The sequence below is a fragment of the Manacus candei genome, unplaced genomic scaffold, assembly GCF_025592945.1.
Source record: "Manacus candei isolate 608988 ecotype Guabito, Panama unplaced genomic scaffold, ASM2559294v1 h1tg000025l, whole genome shotgun sequence".
NCBI classification, from domain to species: domain Eukaryota; kingdom Metazoa; phylum Chordata; class Aves; order Passeriformes; family Pipridae; genus Manacus; species Manacus candei.
In genome coordinates, this window is record NW_026138073.1 from 7,597,199 (window position 1) to 7,619,538 (window position 22,340).

General features: G+C 44.4%; 1 protein-coding gene across 15 annotated transcripts in view; it reads left to right on the plus strand.

Annotated features, from left to right (window-relative positions):
• CADPS (calcium dependent secretion activator) overlaps positions 1 to 22,340 on the plus strand; it is a 211,905-nt gene that overhangs the window by 107,410 nt on the left and 82,155 nt on the right. For all 15 annotated transcript variants that reach the window (XM_051788784.1, XM_051788785.1, XM_051788770.1 and 12 more), the window contains exons 10-12: positions 5,149 to 5,257; positions 6,351 to 6,563; positions 17,768 to 17,904. In XM_051788784.1, the coding sequence (XP_051644744.1) occupies positions 5,149 to 5,257; positions 6,351 to 6,563; positions 17,768 to 17,904 (459 nt within the window). The remainder of the gene's footprint in view (positions 1 to 5,148; positions 5,258 to 6,350; positions 6,564 to 17,767; positions 17,905 to 22,340) is intronic.

Here is a 22,340-nt window from a genome sequence, read left to right on the forward strand (position 1 = left end):
ATGAACGGAGGCTTTGCGCGCGTATGGAGGAAAAGGAGCTCTGCTGGGAGCGCTTCCACTGCTACTTGGCTTGTGTAAGCCCTGGGGAGAAGGGGAAAGGAGCAGTAAGTGCCTTGTAATTTGGGTGGAATAATCCCTCGCACCTTCTGTGTCTGTGTAACTGCAAGGGTTATACAGGAGTGGAGTGATTTGTTTGGGTATAGTGGGTGTGAGCAGTTCCTTTGTGCCATTTCTAGACCTGAGCCTCACCTCTCCAGCACCTGCCTTGCTGGGTGGACTTGGCTCAACCCCTCGGGGAAGGTTTACAGCATGACATGGTTGGCAGAGCTGGTGTGTGTGCTCCTCCAGCACGAATCCATGCATTAAGAGGGGTTAGTTTTCCAAATGAATCGCAGTCCTCTCTGCATGCTGCCCACCCTTCTCGTAGACACCCTTCGAGATGAGCAGCAGAAGAGCAGAATACTGATTAGATGTAAATTACATGGCAGAGACTCGTTACTTGCCTAATTTTAAATCCTGAGATATGCAGTGTGAAAGTGATGGCAGAATATGGCCCTGAGCTTGGATGGAAATGGTCGGCAGCATCACAAGTGAGGAAAATGCTTCGTAAAGGCAACCGTAATGCCAGTGGCAGTGGTAAGCAAAAGCAATGGAGCTATTTAGGGCAAAGTTCTCCATGACTGGTTAGGAAAGAAAATGTACATCCATTGTGGATGTTTTAAGTGTTCCCTGAGTTGCTGTATCAGCTGCCTGAGCACAGCATACAAATTTCAACCAGTTTGCCAGTTAGACCCTTGATCATGCAAAGGCTAGGATTTTTGATAGCTGACAGAGCTTATATTAATTCTTTGCAAGGTCTAACGTGCTGTACTGGCAACAACACCATGGCTGGTTCTGGTGGGTTTGCTGGCTTTGCGATAGAAATTTCTTATAATGATTCTTAAGGGCAAGTGAATTAATTACACTGAGATTTCAGACTGAATCTGTTCTTCTCTTGTCATAACCCCATTTCTGTGCTCTGGCAGCATATGGGAAGTAACACTCCATGGTACCTGGATGACATGTCTGCTGTGTAGCTTGAAGCAGTTTTCAGCTGATTGTGTCTGATGGTGTTTGCAGAATGTTGTTGGAACCAGATCAACTCTCTACAGATTAAAACCAGTTGCAGTGTCTACGCCTGGATCTATTGTTCTAGTGACAGACCCCTAAACTCAGTATAATTTAGACTAACAGTGACAGTTCATGCTTTTAGCAAAACTCAGCTGAGTCGGGTTAAATTGAAATGAAGTAAGTGTTCGGTAACTCTGAATAACCACCAGAATTTGAAAATAGTTCAGCAGAATTGCAGTGTTGCACACCAGCAGTCCTAGACTGTGGTCCTCAAGCCAAGGTAAATGACCCATTGACTGGTCCCCATAATCATATTAAATCATGTTTTCTGTTAGACCCTTGCTGAAAACTAGGCATAGGTAGTGATTCTTGAGAAATCTTGAGTATGATGATACTTACAAAATGTCTGGAAACTGCTGGTTAAACAGATGCCACAGCCTGTTACATCTGCCTGTGATAGGTCCTGCACATCCCATCCATGCTCACGTGGGACACCTTCCCACCACGCAGCCCTACCCCAGGAGAGCACCCACACCTGCTTGAAGAAAGAAGTTGAGACAACTGCTATGTGCAATTTTTTAGAGCTGAATGGATGTGCTGAGATGTGAAATCTATGTTGTTTTCACTTTTTTTTTCTTTAAGCTGGATCATTTCCTCTGCTCATTTGTGTCAGGAAAGGGCTCGGGAGGCAACATACAGCTGCAACCAGAGGACAAGAGTCTGCCATCAAAGTGTAAAGCTGTATTACAGCTGGCAGTATCTTCGCACGGTTTCTCTCCCTTGGGACAAAATGCATGCTGTTAATCTAGGAAAGGTCCATTTAAGAATTTAACCCAAGTAGGGCGGCGTTGTGTCAACAGTGAGAAAGGGGGAGGCGAATGACTGAGCTCAGAGTGTGAGGCATGACAATTAACAGGTTTGAGCAGGATCCTGGGGAAAGCAGTGCTCGCTAGAGCAGGAGTCTCTGCTGGAGAAACAAGGACGAAGTCAGGACTGGTTAATGCATATCTACTGTATTTATTAATCAGTTGGATTATATAGCTGGTGACAGAATATGGTCAAGTGCCAAGAAAGTCAGATTTAATTTAGCAGCCTGGGAATACTGAACTTTGGCATTTGTCTCCCGCTCTCTTCTTCCCCTTTCCTGAATTTCTTTGTCTCTTTCTCTTTTCCCCCACTTCCTTTTCCTTATGTTCTTTTGTCTCAAATTATTTCTCAAAGCATTTTCCCTCTTTTGTAATGAACCAGCCAGGACTGCCTTGGATTAGTTCCCTTCTTTTAGTTTCGCTCAGTTCAGCTTCCTTAGATGCTCCTTTTCTGGCCCTCATCGAGTCCCTGGATGAAATCCCAGCTGCTTTGAGAGTTTGTCCCTCACTGGGCAGAGATTTTTCCTCTGTCTTCCTTCAGTTTCCTCTCTGTATCTGTGTTTTTTCCAATTACTCAAACCATTCATCTTGCCCGTCCCATCTGCTCGCTCGCTCTCATACTCAGCTATGGTTCAGTGTGAACTCAGCAGGCTGTAAGATTAATTTGTGCTATTAACTGTTTCACTTGTCTGGCCACTTCTGAGCTTCTACATAAAGGAGGCTCTGTAAAGCACAACATTTTAGAGGACTGATGAAAGGCAACTGCAATCTCCACTTGACCCTACAGTGCTGTTCAGCAGTGAAGCATAACCATGACATACCGAGTCTTCTAGAATCTCATTTTCTTGGGTTTTGCTTTACCACTGTTTGTAAATGGAAGGAGCCACATTGCACCAGTAGCCATGGCACCAGCTTCTCTCTGACCCCAAGCAGTAAATGCTTTGGGCAGCAGGATAGGGCACACAGGCTGGTTAGCCAGTCCTTGAAGTCAGTATCTTGAGTTGTTGAGGTGCAGGCACTCTGCTTGGCACAGTTGGCACCTCTTCCAGAGGCCATCAATAGCCGTGTCCTCCTTCCAGCCTGATCCTAGCCTGCTCGTGCCAGCAGGCTCTGCAGCATTCCTGAGCTTGGGCTTTGCCCTTGAGCTATGTGAGTAGAGAAAGAAATATGAGGTGAACACAGGTGAGCCCTGGCTTACTACATGTTATAGACCAACTTGAAGGTTTGTCTTAGAGGTCTCTTCTACTAACAGTGTAGGGCATCTTCTTTAAAGGAAATCATGTGCATGCTAACAGGAGAGACCTCTGTCCCAGGATGGCTCCACCAGAGCCTACAGTCTACATCTGCCTTTTATGACCTTTAACATGAGAAGTACAAGCTCTGAGCATTACTGCTGTGTTGGTATGGTTGGCTATTTGATAGGGATGAAGAGTATTTTCTGGGTTCAAATAGGAGCGGAATTACTTTTATATGAAGAAGAGCCTGAAGTTCAGACCTTGTGTTCAGGGTCAGAGAAGCAGCAGCTGAACTACTGAATGAATTTTACCTGTTGCTGTAGAGCGTAGAGGAGAAGCAAAAAAAAACATTAGTGGTATTAATGTTTTCAATCAACATCAGCGTAATTAGCACTTATTTCAGGAATTGAATTTATCATGCAGTCTCTGAAGTTCTGGCTGTCTAACGCAGGGAAATCAAATCCTTACCTCTCAGATGAGATCTCCAGGAGTTTCTCATTAATCAAGTACGTTCCAAAGTTTCTCCAGGAGATGGCAGCAGTATACTGCAAGTACAACTGAATGAACACTGCAGGAGTCTGAATGTTGTGCTGTGGGGCACTGGGTTATTTTTAGGTTTCTTCTTGTTAATCTTTTTAATTTTTGTGTTGCCGGTACGATGGTAGGCATGCAAAGTTCAGAGCATGGAATATGCACTGGTGTGCTCCTGCTATTGGTCTGTTACTTGTCAATCTTTCGTCAGTGCTGGTAGTTTTAAGGAGGATGCAAGATGCTTAAAGCATCACTTTTAGTCTTACTCCCACAAATGTGTTAATGATAGGGTTTATTCTTAGGTGGCTCTTGGAGCTGTTCCTGGAGGAAGGCACGGTGCAGGCAGGGCTGCTGGAGCAGGCTGGCAGTGAGCAGAAACCCATAGAGGGCAGCAATAAACCGAGCGGCGGCTGGGAGACACTGTGCCAGTAGATGGGTCTCCCGACTTAGATAAATTACATTTTATTAGTGATAGATGTCACCAAAATAAGGGCTGCATGTGTCTTTGTAGCCGAGAGATTTGGCTGGAGTTAGAGGGCAAAACCCTCAGCCCAGCCATGCTCCCACCTTTCAGGATGTCTCCCAACTTCCAAAAAATGACAAGCACGACTCTTTGCCACCCACTAGAGTTTAAAAGTTTCCTCCAGAGGTCAAGAAAATGTCCAGACGAATAAAATTACGTCAGGCATCCAGGATGTGACACAACCTTAACAAAGTCATTTGAAATCATTTGACAGTAAATTTCCCCGTGAGTTCCTAGCCTGGGGCACGGAGAATCCTCTCCTCTCCTCCTCCCTGGACGAGCCTCTCGCCGACCATCCAGATCGCAGCACGCCGAGTACACGCGGGGTCTTGATGCGGCCTGATGGGCTCCTAAAGGCGATTCGGGAGCCTGGCAGAGCCCCCGCAGCTGAGTCGGCTTCCGTCAAGAGCCTGACATTGAATGTATCGTGTCATGCAGATGGTACCTCAGAGGAGTGAGAGCTGCCATTTACAGCACTGATGACAACAACTGCCGAGATCAGTGGGATCTTAAGATTGCTTTAATATGACTGGCACCTAGCAATTTAGCTCACATTGTTTGTGACAGGGTGTCACTCTTGCACTTGTCTGGGGATGAATGATAGAGGGTTATAAACCGTGGAGCTTCCTCTTTTGGAGGAAATTAAACCGCTGTATGTACTGATGTGGAGAATTAGATGCCTGCTGCAGCAGGGTGCGTAAAGAGAGGTATTTGCAGAAGCCTGGTAAAAAGTTTAGTCTGTCTCATATGGGCAATGACCGTCAAAATTACCCCACCACCCCCAGCCCCTGCAAACGTGCTGTCAGCGCGCAGCGTTTGTAAGCGCTTTGGATTGCCTTGTGCTGACCACACGGTGCCATCTTAGCTTTGTGATTTCCTTCAGGTTAGCCAATATACATTTGCTATGTGCAGCTACCGGGAGAAAAAAGCTGAACCTCAAGAGCTGCTGCAGCTCGACGGATACACTGTGGACTACACGGACCCACAGCCAGGTACGGGGCTGACGGGTCCCTCTGCGCCCGCGGGTGCTTGGCTCACCACACGTGCAGCTCCCCAACAGGAGTCTTCTCTCTCTCTCTCTCTCCCTGCCTGCAGCTGAACTGTGATCAGCATTATTCTAAATATGTTTGTGTTTATACTGATCATTAGCTATGCATGACTTTACTATAAATAGATCCAAGGAACTGTGCTAAGAGTTGCACCAGAGGAGAGAAAGACTCGTCTCTTCTGGGGAGCCTAAGTGAATTAAACGTGTAAATCCCAATGAAATTTGATTGTGAACTGAATGCTCAAACTCAGTAGTGATTCTAACCTGTGCCTTCAGCTTATATTCCCTAAATTAAAGATTAACAGCTGTGCCTGTCTTTATTGTAGAAAATATTTATGGGACCAAGCCAGCAGTTTTGCTTGCCCCATTCTCTCTCTGATGGATATCAGCATGTGGAAGGGGCAGGGACAAAAAGGGCTGGTACTTGGAGGTACCTGTTGAATGGTGAGACCCTTCTCCAAATGGAAGAGGGTCCAAGTAGACTTTTATTTCAGCGGGGCAACACACTGGGTGTGGTGATCCTCCCCATGCCCTGGATAAGGGTATCCCCAGAGGAGACGAAGAAAGGCACGGTAGGTTGGTTGTCAAGACCTTTATTCCAGGTTAACGGTCATGTTATGGAGATGGGAAGATGTGTGCCAAATCAGGGAAAAGGCAGAAATAAGGGCATCATCCAAGCACCTTTTGTGCACTGTAAGCACTGATGCATTTGGTCTAATGGGGAACCTCCCACCACATCCCTTCAAAACCCATTTTTAATTGGGCTCCAGTGCTGCAACTCACATGGGACCTGCACAGATGGGGCTGTAGGTGAGAGAAGCAATTAATCCAAGAGTGTCAGGGCATGTTTTAGTAATCGGAGTACAGGATGGTGGGCTGTCTTTCAGGTGAGTTTGATGCAAGGGAGGGGACTGAGCTGGGAGCAGCATGGAGCTGGCTGAGGTGACACCCAAGCAGTGGTGGGGTGGGCAGCTGGGGAGATCCCCTAGCTGACCTCAAAGTCTGTGAAACTGCATTGTCACTTCCTTTCCTGCCAGGTTTGGATGGCGGCAGAACGTTCTTCAACGCTGTGAAGGAAGGAGACACAGTGATTTTTGCAAGTGACGATGAACAGGACCGTATCCTGTGGGTCCAAGCCATGTACCGAGCCACCGGCCAGTCTCACAAACCTGTACCGCCTACCCAAGTGCAAAAGCTAAATGCTAAAGGAGGAAATGTACCCCAGATAGATGCCCCAATCTCTCAATTTTGTAAGTAAATAAGTTCTCCTAGAAAGCAGAAGTCTTTGATGGAAAGATTTTCTGCACTGATCAATATTCGCGCACATGTTTCTGATTTCAAAATGAAATGTTTTTTCATTATCGTTAAGCTGCTTTTTACATCAGTAGATCCAGAAGCAGTTAACCTGTGTGTTTAGCACAACCAAACCCAAGAAACAATATTCCTTGGGGAACTTGTCAATGGGTATTTTAAAGTGCAATACTTGATGGAGGAGAGAGACTGGGATCTGAGAGCCTGAGACCCAGCTTGCTTTTCACAGACACGCGTCTTACCCCCACACAATAAACTGCACACCCAGATCAGAGTGATTCATTAGTGCCATTAGCTGTCTATCAAATGCATCACGTGCCCAGAACTACAGGTGCAAATCTTGCAAGTATGAAATGCACACACAAAAAGAGGTCTCCTGTTGAATATTCAACTGTAGGAAAACATATGGTATTTTTAACAGGTTGCTTTGCAGGCCAGTTAGATGTGAATTTAGAGCAATCATCTTTTAAGTTGTAGCTATGCTGCATGTCCTGTGCAGTTATACCCAGTTTGCTTCATTTGAAATTTAGAGCAATTTCTTTTGTCTTGCAAATGTAATTTGATTATAAACCACACAAATGCCTCCTCACTCATTTTTCTTGAAGGTCTCAATCACACGTCTGCAGCCCCTTTGTTATGTAACATACAGCAGTTCTTGTTAGCTTCAGCAAAAATTAAGAATTATATCATTAAATATAAGTAAGGAAAAGTGGTAAATCTTAAAGAATTCTCCTAATTAAAGCAGATTTTAACATTTTAAAATAGTCTTTCTAAAGCAGTTATGGAGTATATTGTTACAAGGAACTCAGAAAATCTGCCCTTTGCTTGTCAATAGCATTTATATTTGTCTTTTATATTTGTTTGACTTTTTCATGTTGGTGTTTATAGAAAACAATAGTGCAAGACATACAGCTATACAACCAATGTTACAGCAGAAAACCTCTGCTTGATGCTTTTTAATTTTTTGTACTCTCCACATGCCTGCATACTTTGGCCTCCCTTCTGTCTTGCGTTGCTGCTGCTGTGAGTGAGATGTAGTGTGATGCAGCGCGGTAAACCTGCAGTGAGTGTTTCAATTTCAGTGGCCCTCATCCTCCTCATCCCAGTCAGGTCACTGACTTTGGGAGTGTAAGGTGTAAAGAACTGGGGTTGGGAAGGAAGGGCGCCTCTCAGAAAGTCAAAATGGGAGGTAGGAATTGGCCTCTTGTAAGTGGGACATTTACTGGCTGTAATTAGCCTCTAGCCTGGTTGAGTTGTGCTGACCTGAGACTGCATCCCAGAGATTTTATGTCCCTCTGCCCAGAGTGTTTAATCAAAGAATTCTTGGAAATAGCAGGCATGGGTCCTTCTACTGCTGCTTTTTTACATGCTGAAAGCCTTCAAAGCCTAGCAAAGGAGAGCAGCAGAGGGATGCTGCTTGTGGCTCCCTTTCTTAACAAGTGATGCTGAAGGATGCTCGTAGCTGTGTGGTTGGTGCACAGAGGATACACTCCTGCTTATCCCAGCATGATTCCTGTGGAGTAAGATGAGAACAGAGAACATCAAACTAGGGAAGCACCTTTCCCTTCAGTCGTTTCCCATCCCTGCAGACATCAGGCCTGGAGAATTTTTTCTGCTGGGTAGATTCCTGATGTTTACAGAGTTTTCACTTTGTCGCACCAATATGTTGGTGGGCAAAGGTAAGGCTTGTGTTCCCAAACACATCGTAGTAGCTGTAGCAAAATCTGCCAGGAATTTGAGGAGGAAAAGGGAATGCCCAGGGCTGTGGACATTTGAGTGTGATGTCTCCATGTACAGCCAAGCGCTGTGTGCATGGGAGAGCTGAACCCTTCTGCTTAAGAGTACCTCTGGTGGAGAAGGGGCATCTTGCTTGTCCTAGCCCTTGACAGGAAGCAGGGAGGTCAGTAGCTGAGCCCAGGAGTCCTCTCTGCAGCCCACAGCCCACAGCCCAGCACATCCATCAGAGCCTTGTGCTGCTCATAGTCCTGCAGACTCTATCAGCCCGACTGTGCTCAGAGCTAGAGAAATGCCACAGGTCTGACCTTGTTTTTCCATCTCACTTGCCTGCCAGGAGGCAGGGATCCTTCATCCTTGTTTCTGGTGAAAACAGCCAAGATTTCACTCCCTGGTTCCTCCAGGGTATCCTAGGGGGTCAGGATCTGACCTCAGTTTCTCTCACTTGTTCTCATGCTAATGCCAGCTCCAAATCTGGATCATTTTGCTTTTTATAACACCACCACCCTCTTTCCACCCACGATGTATTTTTCGAGAAGCTGGACGGCTTCAGGCTCCCCTTTTTGCTGCAAGCAGTGGGAAACCCTCTTGGTTGTGTTGTGCCAAAGCCTGGAAGAGAGAAACTGGTCTGCTCATCAGTCCATCAGTTTGATGATGACTTGCTACCTCAGCATCCTCTGGGCTAGTGTGTTTTGACCTTGGTCTTCCTTCCTCCTCCTCCTCCTTTGAATCTAGATTCCTCTGACAGGTTTTTGTGCACATCCTACAAGAGGAGTAGGGCAACATGCCATAGTACACCTTCATCTCAACAGCAAAGGCTGCTCATTTTTCATACTTCAATGTCTGTACATGGCAATGCTCATTGCAAAAGTCATTGGGTGCAGCAGTTAAATAATCCAGAGCAGGAGTGAACCATGCATGCTATGATGGCTTGTCGGGACTCTTAAATGCACAAATACATATCTCAGCTCCTTCAGTCTTGAAATTCAAACATATCAAGTATTGCATTTTTAAAAGGGTCTTGGTTTGTTATTGGGTTTTTTCGGCTTGGGTATTTTGGTTTGGGGTTTGTTTTTCTTTTTTTTTTTTTTTTTTTTTTGCCTGCAGAAAGGTAAGGACTTTTGCGAAACATTTTATTCTTGTACATTTATCTTTATACCTGTCATTTTTTTTTGTGCTTATTAGAGGCTATGGTGAATGAGGATGTGCAAAGAAGTAAATGTTAAGCCATTTGACGAGTAACTGTTGTTACAGCTTTCATGTCGTAGCAGTCCAAGACGGCTCATGCGCATGCATGCACACGCAGACAAAATCCAGCCCTCCACGCCTGGCATGGAGCTGTCTGTCACACAGAAACTTGGGAAGGACATATCTTGCTCTTTGGGAAACTTGGGAGAAATAGTGAATTCACTTGGTTCCCCCCTCTTTTGATTTAGTAGATACAAAGATAGAGCAGCATTCAAATTCTCATCCACAGTTTGATGGCAGCGCTTGAGTTGGAAGCAATCAGACAGCTCCGAACCAGGGTGGAGTTTATTTTATTTGCTATTTAAGTACTGAAAAAAAAAATAGATCCTGCTATTCATTAATTTTTGTATGACTCTACAATTCCTTTTATGTGGGTGAACAATACCTGTTAAAGTGAAAAGTTTTGCTTTTTTTTGTTTTGCTACAATTTCAAAGAAAAACTCCATTCACGCAAAGCTGTGCTTTTCTCCAGTGTTCGCATTATAAAAGAAAAAAACCCAAACTGTTCTTGTTTACTGTTGAAACCATGCACAGTATTATAGTCAATAATGCTGCCAATACATATTACACCTTTTGGCAATATTTAAGCTTCATAAAAGTGGTCACTTGTCTGAAAGCGCCAATCTTTGTTTGTTCTGTGTTAGTGATGCATCAAACAAAATTCCCAAACATGCTCAACGTTCTTTTTTTTCCGAAACCCTTTTCTTTTTAACATGAAAGATTGGTCCGTACTTGTTTTATGTATCACTTGTGGTTATATTTAATTTTTTAATGTCTGTTTATATTTAATAACTGTTAATCACACCATATACAAAGAGTTGGTTGTTTTGAGAATTTGTGATGATTTGTTCCCCCATAATAAGTAGCGAGGTTTATTGAGCTGCTTAAGAAATTTTCAGCTATAAGTGGTTTTCTTTTTGGTTGGTTTGATTTTCTTTAAGTTTCTTTTTCATTCTTTGCTTGAACCCAAATATTTAGCTCCTAGGTTAGGGTTCCTGTCTGCTTTCCTGAGCCTTGTTGCTAGTCTTTATGTTATTCTGGTTTGTTCCTTCTTACCCTGCTAACTTCTAGCTGGACTCAAGGGTAAGTGCTTCCCTGTAGCTAGCACAGCTCAGATAATCAGGCTAGATTATCTGACGTATGCAATGTGCTTTTTTTTTTTCTCTTAAATCTTTCTCATGTTTAGATTTTGTAGTACAAACTTTCCATGTTATTTTCCTGAATTGAGGTTTGAAATGTAAGTTTCCATACTGAAATTGGGATGCATGTGATGTTTGCATAATTGCCTTCTCTCCCTGGCTTTCACATTGGCATCAAGTGATCCTCTTAGTAAAGCCAATCATTAACATTTCTATTTTTCATTCCAAGATGTAAATATTAATTAACATCACAATAAAACTGTAAATAATACCTTCTTTTGTTTCATGGAATTTACATCTAGTTGACTGCTTCCTGCCTGAAAACAGATCATTTTGCACTCTGACAATATCCTTTCTCTCCGTGCCGATGATTAGCTTGGTGCAGCGCACCAGAGTGCGGGGCTAACCATGGACACCTCAGGGTGTAGCAAGGTAGGGCAGGAGACCCCAAGAGACCTAGACAAGGTGCAGGACTCCAGAGGAGACCCCCAAAAACCCCTCCACGCATGCCCTGTGAAAACAAGCCTGAGTCATCGAGGTTTGATAGTTCCCTCTCCCATAAACTCATTAGGGGATGATTTCAGCAGCAAGTGGCAGCTCTCTGGGTCACCCCAGATTTGGAGATGCTGGCCCACTCAGACCTAAATGCATTTGTCATGGAGGGGTGCTGCTGTTCCCCCAAATTATCATAAATTAATCTTTTAGCATGGGTCTCAGTCACCAATCAAAGCCATGCTTGTCAAAGCACAAGCCAGGGGGATTGCTATTTTACCTTTTCCCACTGGAATACATACTCTGAAAAATATAAAAGCCCAAACTTGTGCTGTAAGACAGCTTCTCCTCAGTCTTTGTTCAGTCCTAAGTACACCCAGTACAAATCCTTTATTGGTGTTAAAAGCTTCTTCTCTAATATCTGGTGAGTGCCTGCTTTCCTTAGGAGGGAATAGCATCAGTGGGTCATGAGAGCTGGCAAATATGTATCTGGAGTATCTGAATGCAATTATGAGAAGGAACAGGCGGTGTCATCCCTCCTGGCCATCAAACAAGACTCCTTTTTTCCTTCTTGCTCCTTTTGTTTCTTCTTTCTTCTTTTTTTCCTATGTGTGAGTATGTGCGTGTGTGTACAAATATCCCCCTGGGTATAGCAGGCAGAATTCCTTCTCAGCAGACACTTTCTTTTTTCTTTCTTTATTTTGTTTTCTAAATGTTTGGATTTCCAAAGAGGATTCTTATCAGACTTTACCTCAAAAAAATGCACAAAAGTTTAATTTGAATGAAATACAGATTTTTGCCACTTTGAAAGAAAGAAAGAAAGAGTGAATGAATGAATGAACTTGATTTTGGCAACATTACATGTATTTGCACTACTATGCATTGCTATCCTATTAGATTATTAGTTTTGTGCTTTAATTGCTTTATTTTTTTTTTAGATAGTTAGAGATATCATGAGAACGCTGCTGTGTCTTCTGTATTGTCAACTTGCAGATGCTTCATTGCAGGAATGCAGAATTAAAATGTTAAATCAGTTCTCACGTAATTTGCATGAATTTAAAACTAGCCTGTAAATCACTTCTACGTGCTTTAAGAAGCCTGGGACTCTAACTTATGAAATACAAATTCACGGGTTTCTGCAGTCATCCAATTCAAAATATTTTTAAATAGTTATAAAAATGCTGTGAAACAATGTTTTGTACTCTAAATAGTTGTTCTAAAACTGTGTTTTTGACTTGCCACACAAGGAATTATGTAAGTTCATACTACAAATTCTTATTCATTTAATGACCAAGCATTAGATAACTTAGATTGCAGTTCAGTGCCTGGTGTGTCTGGTGATTTACAGGAACATTCATAATAATTTATTAAAATTGTAACTCAAGCAGAAAAGAATTTGTTTACAGCAGGGGAAAAAGCCATAAACCACAGAAATAAACAGGCAATTAAATTTAAAACTATCTTCTAACATGGAATAATATGGAAGGGAAAAGAAAGAGCTCTTTGCTCTGCAGCTGAGAGGCGAGTTGAGGCTGCTGCAGCGGCCGCAGCTCTGCGCAGGAAGGAGGTTTGGGGAGGAGGTTTGCAGAGCCCTGTGCACACACACACACACACACACACATAGCACTTCTCAGAGGTGGCAATGTCGCAGTGCGTGGCGAGGAGGGGACTTGCTAAGTCACCAGCCAGCACTGCCAGCAGCTCACTCACAATCCACCTGGCAATTTCCTGGTGCAGGGGCTTAGTTTCTCCCCCCCAGAACACTGGTGTTTGCTGGTGAAGCCTCTTGCTCCACACAGCCGGACAAAATGAGGCTCTCAGGCACTTCCCTGGGTGTTTCTGTAGCGAGTCACAGTCCAAGTGTGTCCGTGAGCTCTCATATAGTGGTGAGAACACGAGGGGACCCCGCTGCCCCTGGGAGTGGGCGGTGGGTCGCGGTGGGCACACAGTCACCCACCACCGCGGTGCATTCCGGCACCGCGCAGCCTGGAAAACTTCTCCTGCTTTGCCCAGCCAGGCCAGTGAGGAGTTTTCTAGAAATATCTGTAAATGAATAGCTGCCATCAATCATTGTCATTCCTTTATTTCATGTCTCCTGATGAGGTTGACTAGTGTCATTGTTTGTTACTGTCCAAACCACATCTTCATTCTTGTAATGTCAAGCAGATATGACAAGCACACATTTTCCAGATGAGTAAGATACAAAGTCACCTTTTAATTTACAGTTGTTTGATTTTTTGTTTGTTTGTTGGAATTTTATTGGTTATTTTTATAAGCAAAAGCGTTGTAAAATTTACTGGATGTTCAGTTGCCTTTGATACTAAAACAAAGTCACTCATTATCGAAAAGAAATAAATCTGGAGTAAGAAATTCTTACAATAAAATGGCTACCTAAAGCCTTTTATAACAAGAATTCTTTTATGGAGCTTGTCCCCCACTATTAACTTCACAGCTCTCAAAGCAAAATCTGCCAAAATTATTGCTGGAGCAAAAGAAATGCAGAGGGCAGGGAAATACATTTTTAAAAAAGAATGAAAGATTTGACCATTTTGTCTCTTCCTTTTTAAATAACAGTTAGATATAGAGAAATACAGCCCTCAGAGAACCAAACAGTGGGACAGTCCTTTGGTTTTCATTATTCTTGTTGTTGAAATCTTTGTGTTCCTGACACTGGTAGATTTTTAAGACTGATTTCAAACACTTGTAGGAAGGGGTTGTGTGACAGGGGGTTAGTTAATGAAGTCAGCGTAAAATGCAAACTGGATAAAAACGAACAAAATAAACCTGGCAGTATTAAAAGAAGGCAGTAATGTAGAGACCAAGTGTGATACAAAAGGCCAAAGTCTGCAGTTTTCCAGAAGAAAGGTTCGTGGAGCCTGTGCTGCCCATGTCCCTCCTCTGGCAGCCTCCCTCCCGAGACCACCATCAAACACCTTTCAGCTGCAGTTGTGTGGAGCTTGTCTAAATATGTAAGATAACTTTTGTGGGCCTGCAGCAGCATTTTGGCTGGAGCCCCGAACAAAGAAGCACTAGCGAGCTTGGCACGGCACCTTGGGAAGGGATTGCAAATTACTGGAGCATCATATAACTTTCTTTCTTTGGTTTCTCCTTCCTTTTTAGCTAGAATAACAGAGCGGGGTCAAAAAAGCAGCCGTATTTGACTGAAACAATTAATTTAAAGTACTTACAAATTGGCTGTACAGTTTGGGTGTGAATATTAGCCATTCTCGTTTTGTACTTTGTTTAAGATCACATGCAAACTGTACAGGCCATTTTGAAAGAAGGTAAATTAGACGTAAACTTATTTCAAATGCAGATGTTGGCATTATTTTAAATTGCAGATATGTGTCTGAAGTGGGGTAATAATATATTTAGATCTGTTCTTTTTTTGTTTGTGTATTGCCTAGGAAGTTTAATGTTTTGAGAAAATTCGATTCCTGAATTTCATTTTTAAAAATGAGTCCATTGGAAAAATCAAAATTCAAAAAGAAACTGTAAGGTGCATGGGGTGCTTATTTAGAATAATTAAGGGAAGATGAATTTAGTGTAGGATTGACCTCTTTAACCTGCTCCTAGTTATTTTTAAGAATTTTGGCCCAGAGCAGCATCTGGCCCAGAGTTGATATTCCATTTGAAAGAAATACACATTTGTATTACCATTCTTCACAGGCATCTCTAGTTCACATCACACCAGCTGTATCCCCTGGGTGGGCAACATGCACCCACCCAGCCCTGCATCTCTGCTGATGCAAAATGGTTTGGCGGTGCAAGAGCTGCGGCACTGGGCTTTGCAGGAAGAGCTGCAGCTGCTCATCCTCCTTCCCATGGCAGAAATCCACATTTTAAACCACTGACTGAGCGTAAGTCATGTGGATCATGCTTTTCTGGTCACTTGAGCTCACGCAGTGCCATGTCTGATGTCTCTCTTTTCATGTGGTTGTTCCGAGGTGGAGAGCTTTGGGGGAAATGGGCTTTTGAGCAGGCACCCAACGGGATGCTCAGTAAGGTGTGGCTTCAAAGTGATTAATGAAAGTAAAATTGTCCCTGATTATGGACAGTTGTGAAGGACATTTAATCACTGTGTCTGTTCTCACACTTGGCAGGGAACTGTCTGTGCCCCTGCCTTGGGCAGGGAGATTGTAAAAAGCTCAGCCAGACCCTCAGCTCGGTGGAAGCCAGCGGCGCTTCGGTCGGTTCCCACCAACCAAAGGTCTGCTCTGTGCCCACCTTGATCAGAGAACATAACGTGGGGAAAAGCTTATTAGTCTGGAGTAAAAAATATTCATTTCAAACATGCTTTCTAGCACATATGCTCAAAAAAGTTCACCAGCTAAAGGGCTAGAGGACTCTTCAAATTTCCAGCTGATTTACTCGGCTCTCGGAGCCTCGTTGGCTGAGCAGGAGGATTGACAGTGTATCAGGGCTTCTAATTGAAAAGTAATAAAATCTCTGAGCAAAGCTGGCAAATGAAGGCCTCCAGCCAATTTGTCAGCTTGCAGTCAACTCCGAGGAGCCGGGCAGAGCAGCAAACCATTAAAAATAGTCTGATAATAGCTGTTAAAACATTTTGCAGGCACTAGGGATGGAATCGAGAACAGCACAGCCGAACTCTTTGGGACTGAATGCAATCAAATCCATCTTGGCCAGAAGGGACAGAGAGGAGAGGGCAGAAAGCTGTCAAAACAGACAGGAGCCAACCCATGCCACAAGCCCCAGGCCTGGGTGGGCTTCACATCCCATACCCAAGGGTGCTGGACAGGTGCCCTGGAGGTGATGCGCTCCTCAGGGAAGTTGTCCCCGTCCCCCGAGCCAGCCCTTGTGCTGCCACCTCACTCGGCACCATCAGGAGCTTCTTCTGTCCCTGTGCTGAATGCACAGAGCTGCTGGCAGAGACAGAGGGGGGAATTTGGGACCGGGGAGGGAGGTGACATGGGGGGCAGCAGGGCCCAGCACATAGAGTGAAACAGGGGAGCAGACCCTCAAAAATTAACCAGCTGTAGGAAAAACGTCAGTGTTTATTCAGCAGGGTTTTAGCGAGGAAAATTGCCAGCTACAGCTGAATTAAGTATTCCTAGCAGCTAATTGAAATGTTACATGTTTTAATTTGTCTGATTTCTTTCCAGTGGGTGATGTTATTTATATAGTTTGTATATAGATAATGACAGACTATACAGAAAATGTAAAGATTGCTTCCAATGATCAGTAATGATCATTGAGAGCACTGACATGAGCGAGGTATTTAGAAAGACATGCCATCCTTCACAGCTAAATATTGAATAGTAAAACATATATAAAAGAACATTCGCACTCTCATTTAAAGCTCTTTTGATTTACTTGAATTTTTTTTTAATTAAGGATTTTGTGGGTTTTTTTCTGGTAAAGAGGGATTTTGTTTTAAAACAAATACAGTTACCATATACTCCTATTGCGGAAAACTGCATTTTTGTGTCCTTTCAGCCACATTGTTTCAAGGCCACCCAGTTCCCGTAGGAGGCTATAAACAGGGGAAGGATTTAAATCCTATTTTCTTTGTCAAGGATTTGGCAAGAACCCATATAGTAGGAAGCTGAGCACAGACAAAACCGAGTGAAAGGTGTCCTTTAATTCCCCAGCCGCTGGAAGAACAAAACCTGCTCCCAGCAGGGTCCCGGCTGGCCGCACCCAGGCCGGTTTGGCGGCTTCATTTCGACTGCTGAATTCGGTGTATTTTTAGTTAACCATGTTGAGATTAATTAATTAGCCCCTAGGAGTTAGTGCCCGTAAATGTCACCCAAAGCAGAGAAGTGTGAATACGTTGAGGCTGTTAATTCACCCAAAAATGGCAGCTCGTAATCCAGGCAGAGGAAATTCAGTCTCTCCGTCGGGATGACTGGCAGCTCCGGCGCCCTGTCGGGTTACTGCCTCTGTGACAACAAACTACATATCAATTTAACTTCTTAGCAATGCTTAAAAGAGCATCTTTTTATTTCAGTGAGGTAGCATTTAAAGTTGCCATTAGGAAAAAAAATTGCCGTGGGGAAGACAAACATTGGCATTTGGATAAAGAACAACGTAACTGGTCTGATACCTAGAGAACATAGCAAATGTAGAGAAAAATGCTACAGCTGTAACTTCATTAGAATGGCAGAATCTATTACAGTTAACCACAGCTATCTAAATAGGAGCTAATTTACTTATGTGAGCCAAAATTCTGTTAACTCATAGCCTATTGTAAGATACAGAGTGAATTCTTGGGTTTGTGTTCTGGTTTTAAGTACAGAATAAATGCACTATAATGAGCAGTTGACAAGATGTTAATTCTAAAATCTTTTGCCTAAATGCAATAATATAGTCCATAACTGATGCAAGTTGACAATGGGAGGTGAAGTGTACTATGTAGCCTGCAAAGAGAAAACTTAATGGCAATGGAGGGAAGAGGAGATATTTAGCTTTCATGCTTCATACTGTATATTTTTCTCTGTTGTATTTGTCAACTAAAATGTCTTATATCTCTCTAAATGGTGTCTTTCTCTATATGTATAAATGAACAGATGCAGATAGAGCTCAAAAGCATGGCATGGATGAATTTATCTCTTCCAATCCCTGTAACTTTGACCACGCTTCACTCTTTGAGATGGTTCAGCGCCTCACTTTGGACCACAGACTTAATGATTCCTATTCTTGTCTGGCAAGTATATTCTTTGGTCTCTAGTGATATAAACATCAAGCAGCAAAGTCAAAGCTAGTGTGAGTGGGGGCTAATTCCCCTGTTGCTGGAAGATTGACTTCTGTTTACACCAGGTTTGAATTTGGCCCAGAGGTGTTTTCTTTTGAGAGGCTGCCTGCAGTGAATTGACTGCTGTTCTTCTCCAGTCGCACTGTCTTTATCGTTTCTGTTTGCAATGCTTAAAATGTTTCTTCCTGCAAAGACAAACTCCAGTGTGGGGATGTGAAGTAGAGAGCAGTGTTTTGCAGCCTCCTGCACTGCCTTCCAGAGTCTTCTGGATGAAAGAACAGGGGAGAGATGACAGTCTGATACCACCTCCCATGTCAGTGGAGTCCCACCAGGAATAACCGTGGCCCACCTTTATGTCTCTTTATGAGCAGGGATCCCAAGCAGGTAACAGATGGTACTATGTGGATAACTGCAGTGATGCTGCAGTCTGTCCACACTCCCTTAGTCGCATGCCCATCCTGAGCACTCCCATGAGCAGCAGTTGCAGCTCTCAGCCCACTGTAGGACAGTGGCAGGAGATGCTCCAGGACAGCTTGTAGCCTTTGGCTGGAGTGCAGTGCTTGGGGGCTCTTGGGTACTGTAAGGGTTTAAATTACAAATAACTGATAACAACACAACTTGAGCAATTAATTTTTAGGAGTTTCAGTGAGGAGGATGAAAAGGCTCTTAATTTTGAGAAAACAATAGGATGAATCCTTTCTAGGGGGGTCTGAAATGGAGAACCTGTCCTGAACATGGCATGGGACAGATCCTGACCTGCTGCCCTCCTAGAGTTGCACAGAACCCTCCATTCTGGGGTGTCATGGTGGGCTCCTTCACTAGAAGGACCACCCCATGCCAAGAGCCTTCATCTTTACCAGCTGTGCAGTCTTGGAGCTGGGACTCTCAAGTGTCTTGCTGTTACAAGAGCAACCTGGGAGCACAGCTGAGCAGCTGGCAATGAGGCTGTTGGTCTCAAATCCTGTCCTCCACGTCCCCCCCCACCACGGTGCTTCTCTCACTACCCCACACCTTGCACCGCACACGAGGACCAATCTCTGAGAGGCTCAGAATCAGTAAATGCCATTAGTGGTAGTGAGTTGTCACCTCCCTGAGGAAAGGAAGGGCTAGGAGGAACTGTTGTGGACGTCCCCTGAGGTAAGGATGGGGTGGGAGAAGGCTGCACTTTACCTGCAGATACCCAAGTGGTACAAGTAGGCTTGGTGGGAGCATTGTCAGACCTGCAGCAGGTTCCTCACCGGTTCCATCGAGGTCTTTGCTCTGGCAGGCAGTGACATTGGCATGCAGCTTCTGCTCCCCACGCATGGCTGACCCTAGGAAGACCATCCCCATCCATGCATGTCTGAGAGGTTGGCTTGCTGCTGGTTTGTCTCTGTGCAATCTCGGGCCTGGTGAGAGAGCTGTGGTTGTTGAATTAAACCCGTGGAGAGGTGCGAGGCCATCACTGAAAACAATTAACACTGTTTTTCTTCAAGAAACCCACCAACCGCACTTCTGCTCGTTATGGAGATGTTTAGGCCTTTGATAGAAGCTGCTGGAGCAGTGGAGCTCCCCTCAGCACCAAGTCATGCCTCTTGGGAGCGGAACATCACCAATTAACCAATTAACTTGATCTTCTTTCAAATCACCCATTGCAGTGTTGTAAGGAAGAGAATAATGGCCTGTGTTCACCTATGCTTGGATTTCACATGCTTCTTTACTTGCTTTACCGTGGTTTTGTCCTGATTATGGTGTAAAAAAAAAACAGACTGACCTCAAAATTTGAGTTTAACTGCAAAGAGCTCCCAGTGTTCTTACTGTACCATTGGGATGTTGGTGATAGCACTGCGTTGACTTGGCTGGAGGAGCTGTGAGCCCGTGGTAAGCCTGCTCTGTCCACTCTGTGTGCTGCTGGGCAGTTCTTATTCTCCCTACAGGACATTCCATGCAAGGTCCCACGGAGTTTTGCCTCGTCACACCTCTTCTTTTCAAACGTGGACCTGGAGGTGCCAGGGAAGACTTACCCAGACACAGAGGATAACTCAGCATCACTTCCTTTCTGTGGAACCAGGTTAAACAACGCAATTGTGAGCCCACTCATGGGCTGAGCCAGGCATCCCTAGGAAAACAAACAGCCTGGCTGACTCAGCCACAGCAGAAGTGATGTTTACTGGCAGAGAGCTCAGTGTTGGGAAAGGGGAAGAGCGCTTTCTGCAGAGCTTGCTGAGGGCTCCTGCCTGTCATCCACAAACTGGTAGCGGAGTCACGCTCAGGGCTCTTCCTGGACTATTGGGATGAGCATTCAGCTGTTCCAGCATGGTATGGACCCCACACATGGGGTCTTCACTCCTTTCACTTGGACATGTATGCTGTTTCTGAGACTGCCCTTCAGCTCTTCCCAAGTCTTCCCAACCCACTGCCAGCATCCAGCTCATACAGCTGGGTCCGTGCTGGAGCTGTACTGACCATGATGTGTCAGCATTCGTGGAATTCCCATTATATGGCACAGCATGTACTGATGGAAAGTCTTCAGAGTGCCCAACCTAGCCAAGATATGTGAAGGAGTCAGATTAAGAGGTCCATGAAGCAGGCCACCAAGATTAAATTCTCTTGGACTTCCTGTGGTAAAGGCAAAATTTAGCTAATGAAATGTGAAAATTTTCCCTCAAAAATTCTGGTTTTCTCAAAATTTGCATTTACCTTTAGGAAGCTGGTCCATGTTTCACCAGCCCTGACCAATCCTTGCTTTTCCCAGCTCCAAAGCTCCCATGGCACTCCCTGCTGGTGCCTTAGACACATTTTCCTGTATTGGAGCAGTTCAGCTTGTTGAAAACAGTCAGTGGAGCTCCCTGTGCTCTGCGCCCTTTCTCCATTGTCCCCTCCAGGTTTCCTAATTCCATTGGAGACATCTGTGAGGCCACGTTGCACTATACCTCTCTGCAATGGGGACAGACACCCCATGTGTCATCACTGTCAGCTGCGTTTGCCAGGCTGGCTGGGTGTCAGCTGGTTGGGCCAGGCAAATCTTCATCAAGAGCCAGGATCTGCCTGAAGATTTGGGAGATCTGTCTGAACACCACCTTTCATCAAACCTTAGGAGTTTTTCTGGGGCTGTGGTGAGCAGCATTTACTGCTCCCTTGGAGCCCCATTCAGCAGCAGGTGTTTTATTTCCTACCTCTTCCTGCAAATGAAGACTGCTTGGTTCTGTTGGGCTCTGGGTCTCTCCACCCACATTCTGCTGCCTGTGGTCTAATGAGGTCTGAGGCTCACCACTGAACCTCTGAGCTTTCGCTCACACTTCCCCTCCTTGCACCATGGCAGCAACCCTGAGTGTTTGCCCCTGTCCCTTGTCTCTTCCTGAGGACCAGCATCCAGTTCAGGGGAGCAGTGTGGGTTGCTCTGGATCACTGGATCCAGCCTCTGCTTCCTTCACTTTAAACTCTGGGCTTAATACTTGACTCCAGTGAAATCAGTGCCAGCCTTCCCGTCAGTGTCAGTAGGGCCAAGATTTCACCCTGTAGGGAGAAATGAGTCCTTTGTATGCATTAGGTGAATATAACAGTTTCAGCTGCACTTCTACCCCCATAACCAAACATAGACATCTTTCTATTGCAGAGCAATCACGACATTTCTATATTTTTTCCGTGCCACATAACCAAAGACTTTCGTGAAGAGAGACAAGGTGAAGAGATCATCCAAGGATGTAACAAACAGGCAACATAAAGAACTCCTGAATCAAGCATAATGCCACCAACCAAAAAGCAGACAAAATGCCATTAAGAGTGGTGAAGGCAAATATACCCCTCCCAAAAAATAGCCTTCCAGAGGGCTGTCCCATCTGCATTGTTCTGTGTCTTCATTTTGAAATGTGCACTTCCAGTGATCCCAGCACTGTAGCTACTCCCTATATCTATCATTTTCCCCTCATTATTTTAATTCTTTTCTCAATCTGTTTTGGAGTTGGCCCAATAAGGATGAGCAAATCCTTCTCTATGTCTTTGAGCTCTTAATTGATATTTCTTCAACTCTTTTCAAAGCAGCTATTTTGGCATCTAGAAAAGATTTGGTGTCATCTGAGTGGTAGAAAATATATTTTAATCTTTCACAGCAGTGTTGTTTCTAAGATGTAGCATTTGGGGTAACAGATGGGGTGGCAAAGAAGTTGCCTATAGGGGCAGTGCTCTGCCTCAACTACTCTCCCGCCCGCTGCAGGAACTTTTCAATTAAACGATGAAAGATTTTGCAGCTTGATGCATTCCAGAGCTGCGTCTTAGCAATTGTTTAGCACCCAAATTTCCATGTAAATATTGACGGTTTTGCAGCATTTTGAAAAGCAATCTACGAGATTATTCTTGTTCTCATTAGCGCCGTTCCCAAAGGCAGAGGCACGTTCCGCTTCGGCTGTCCC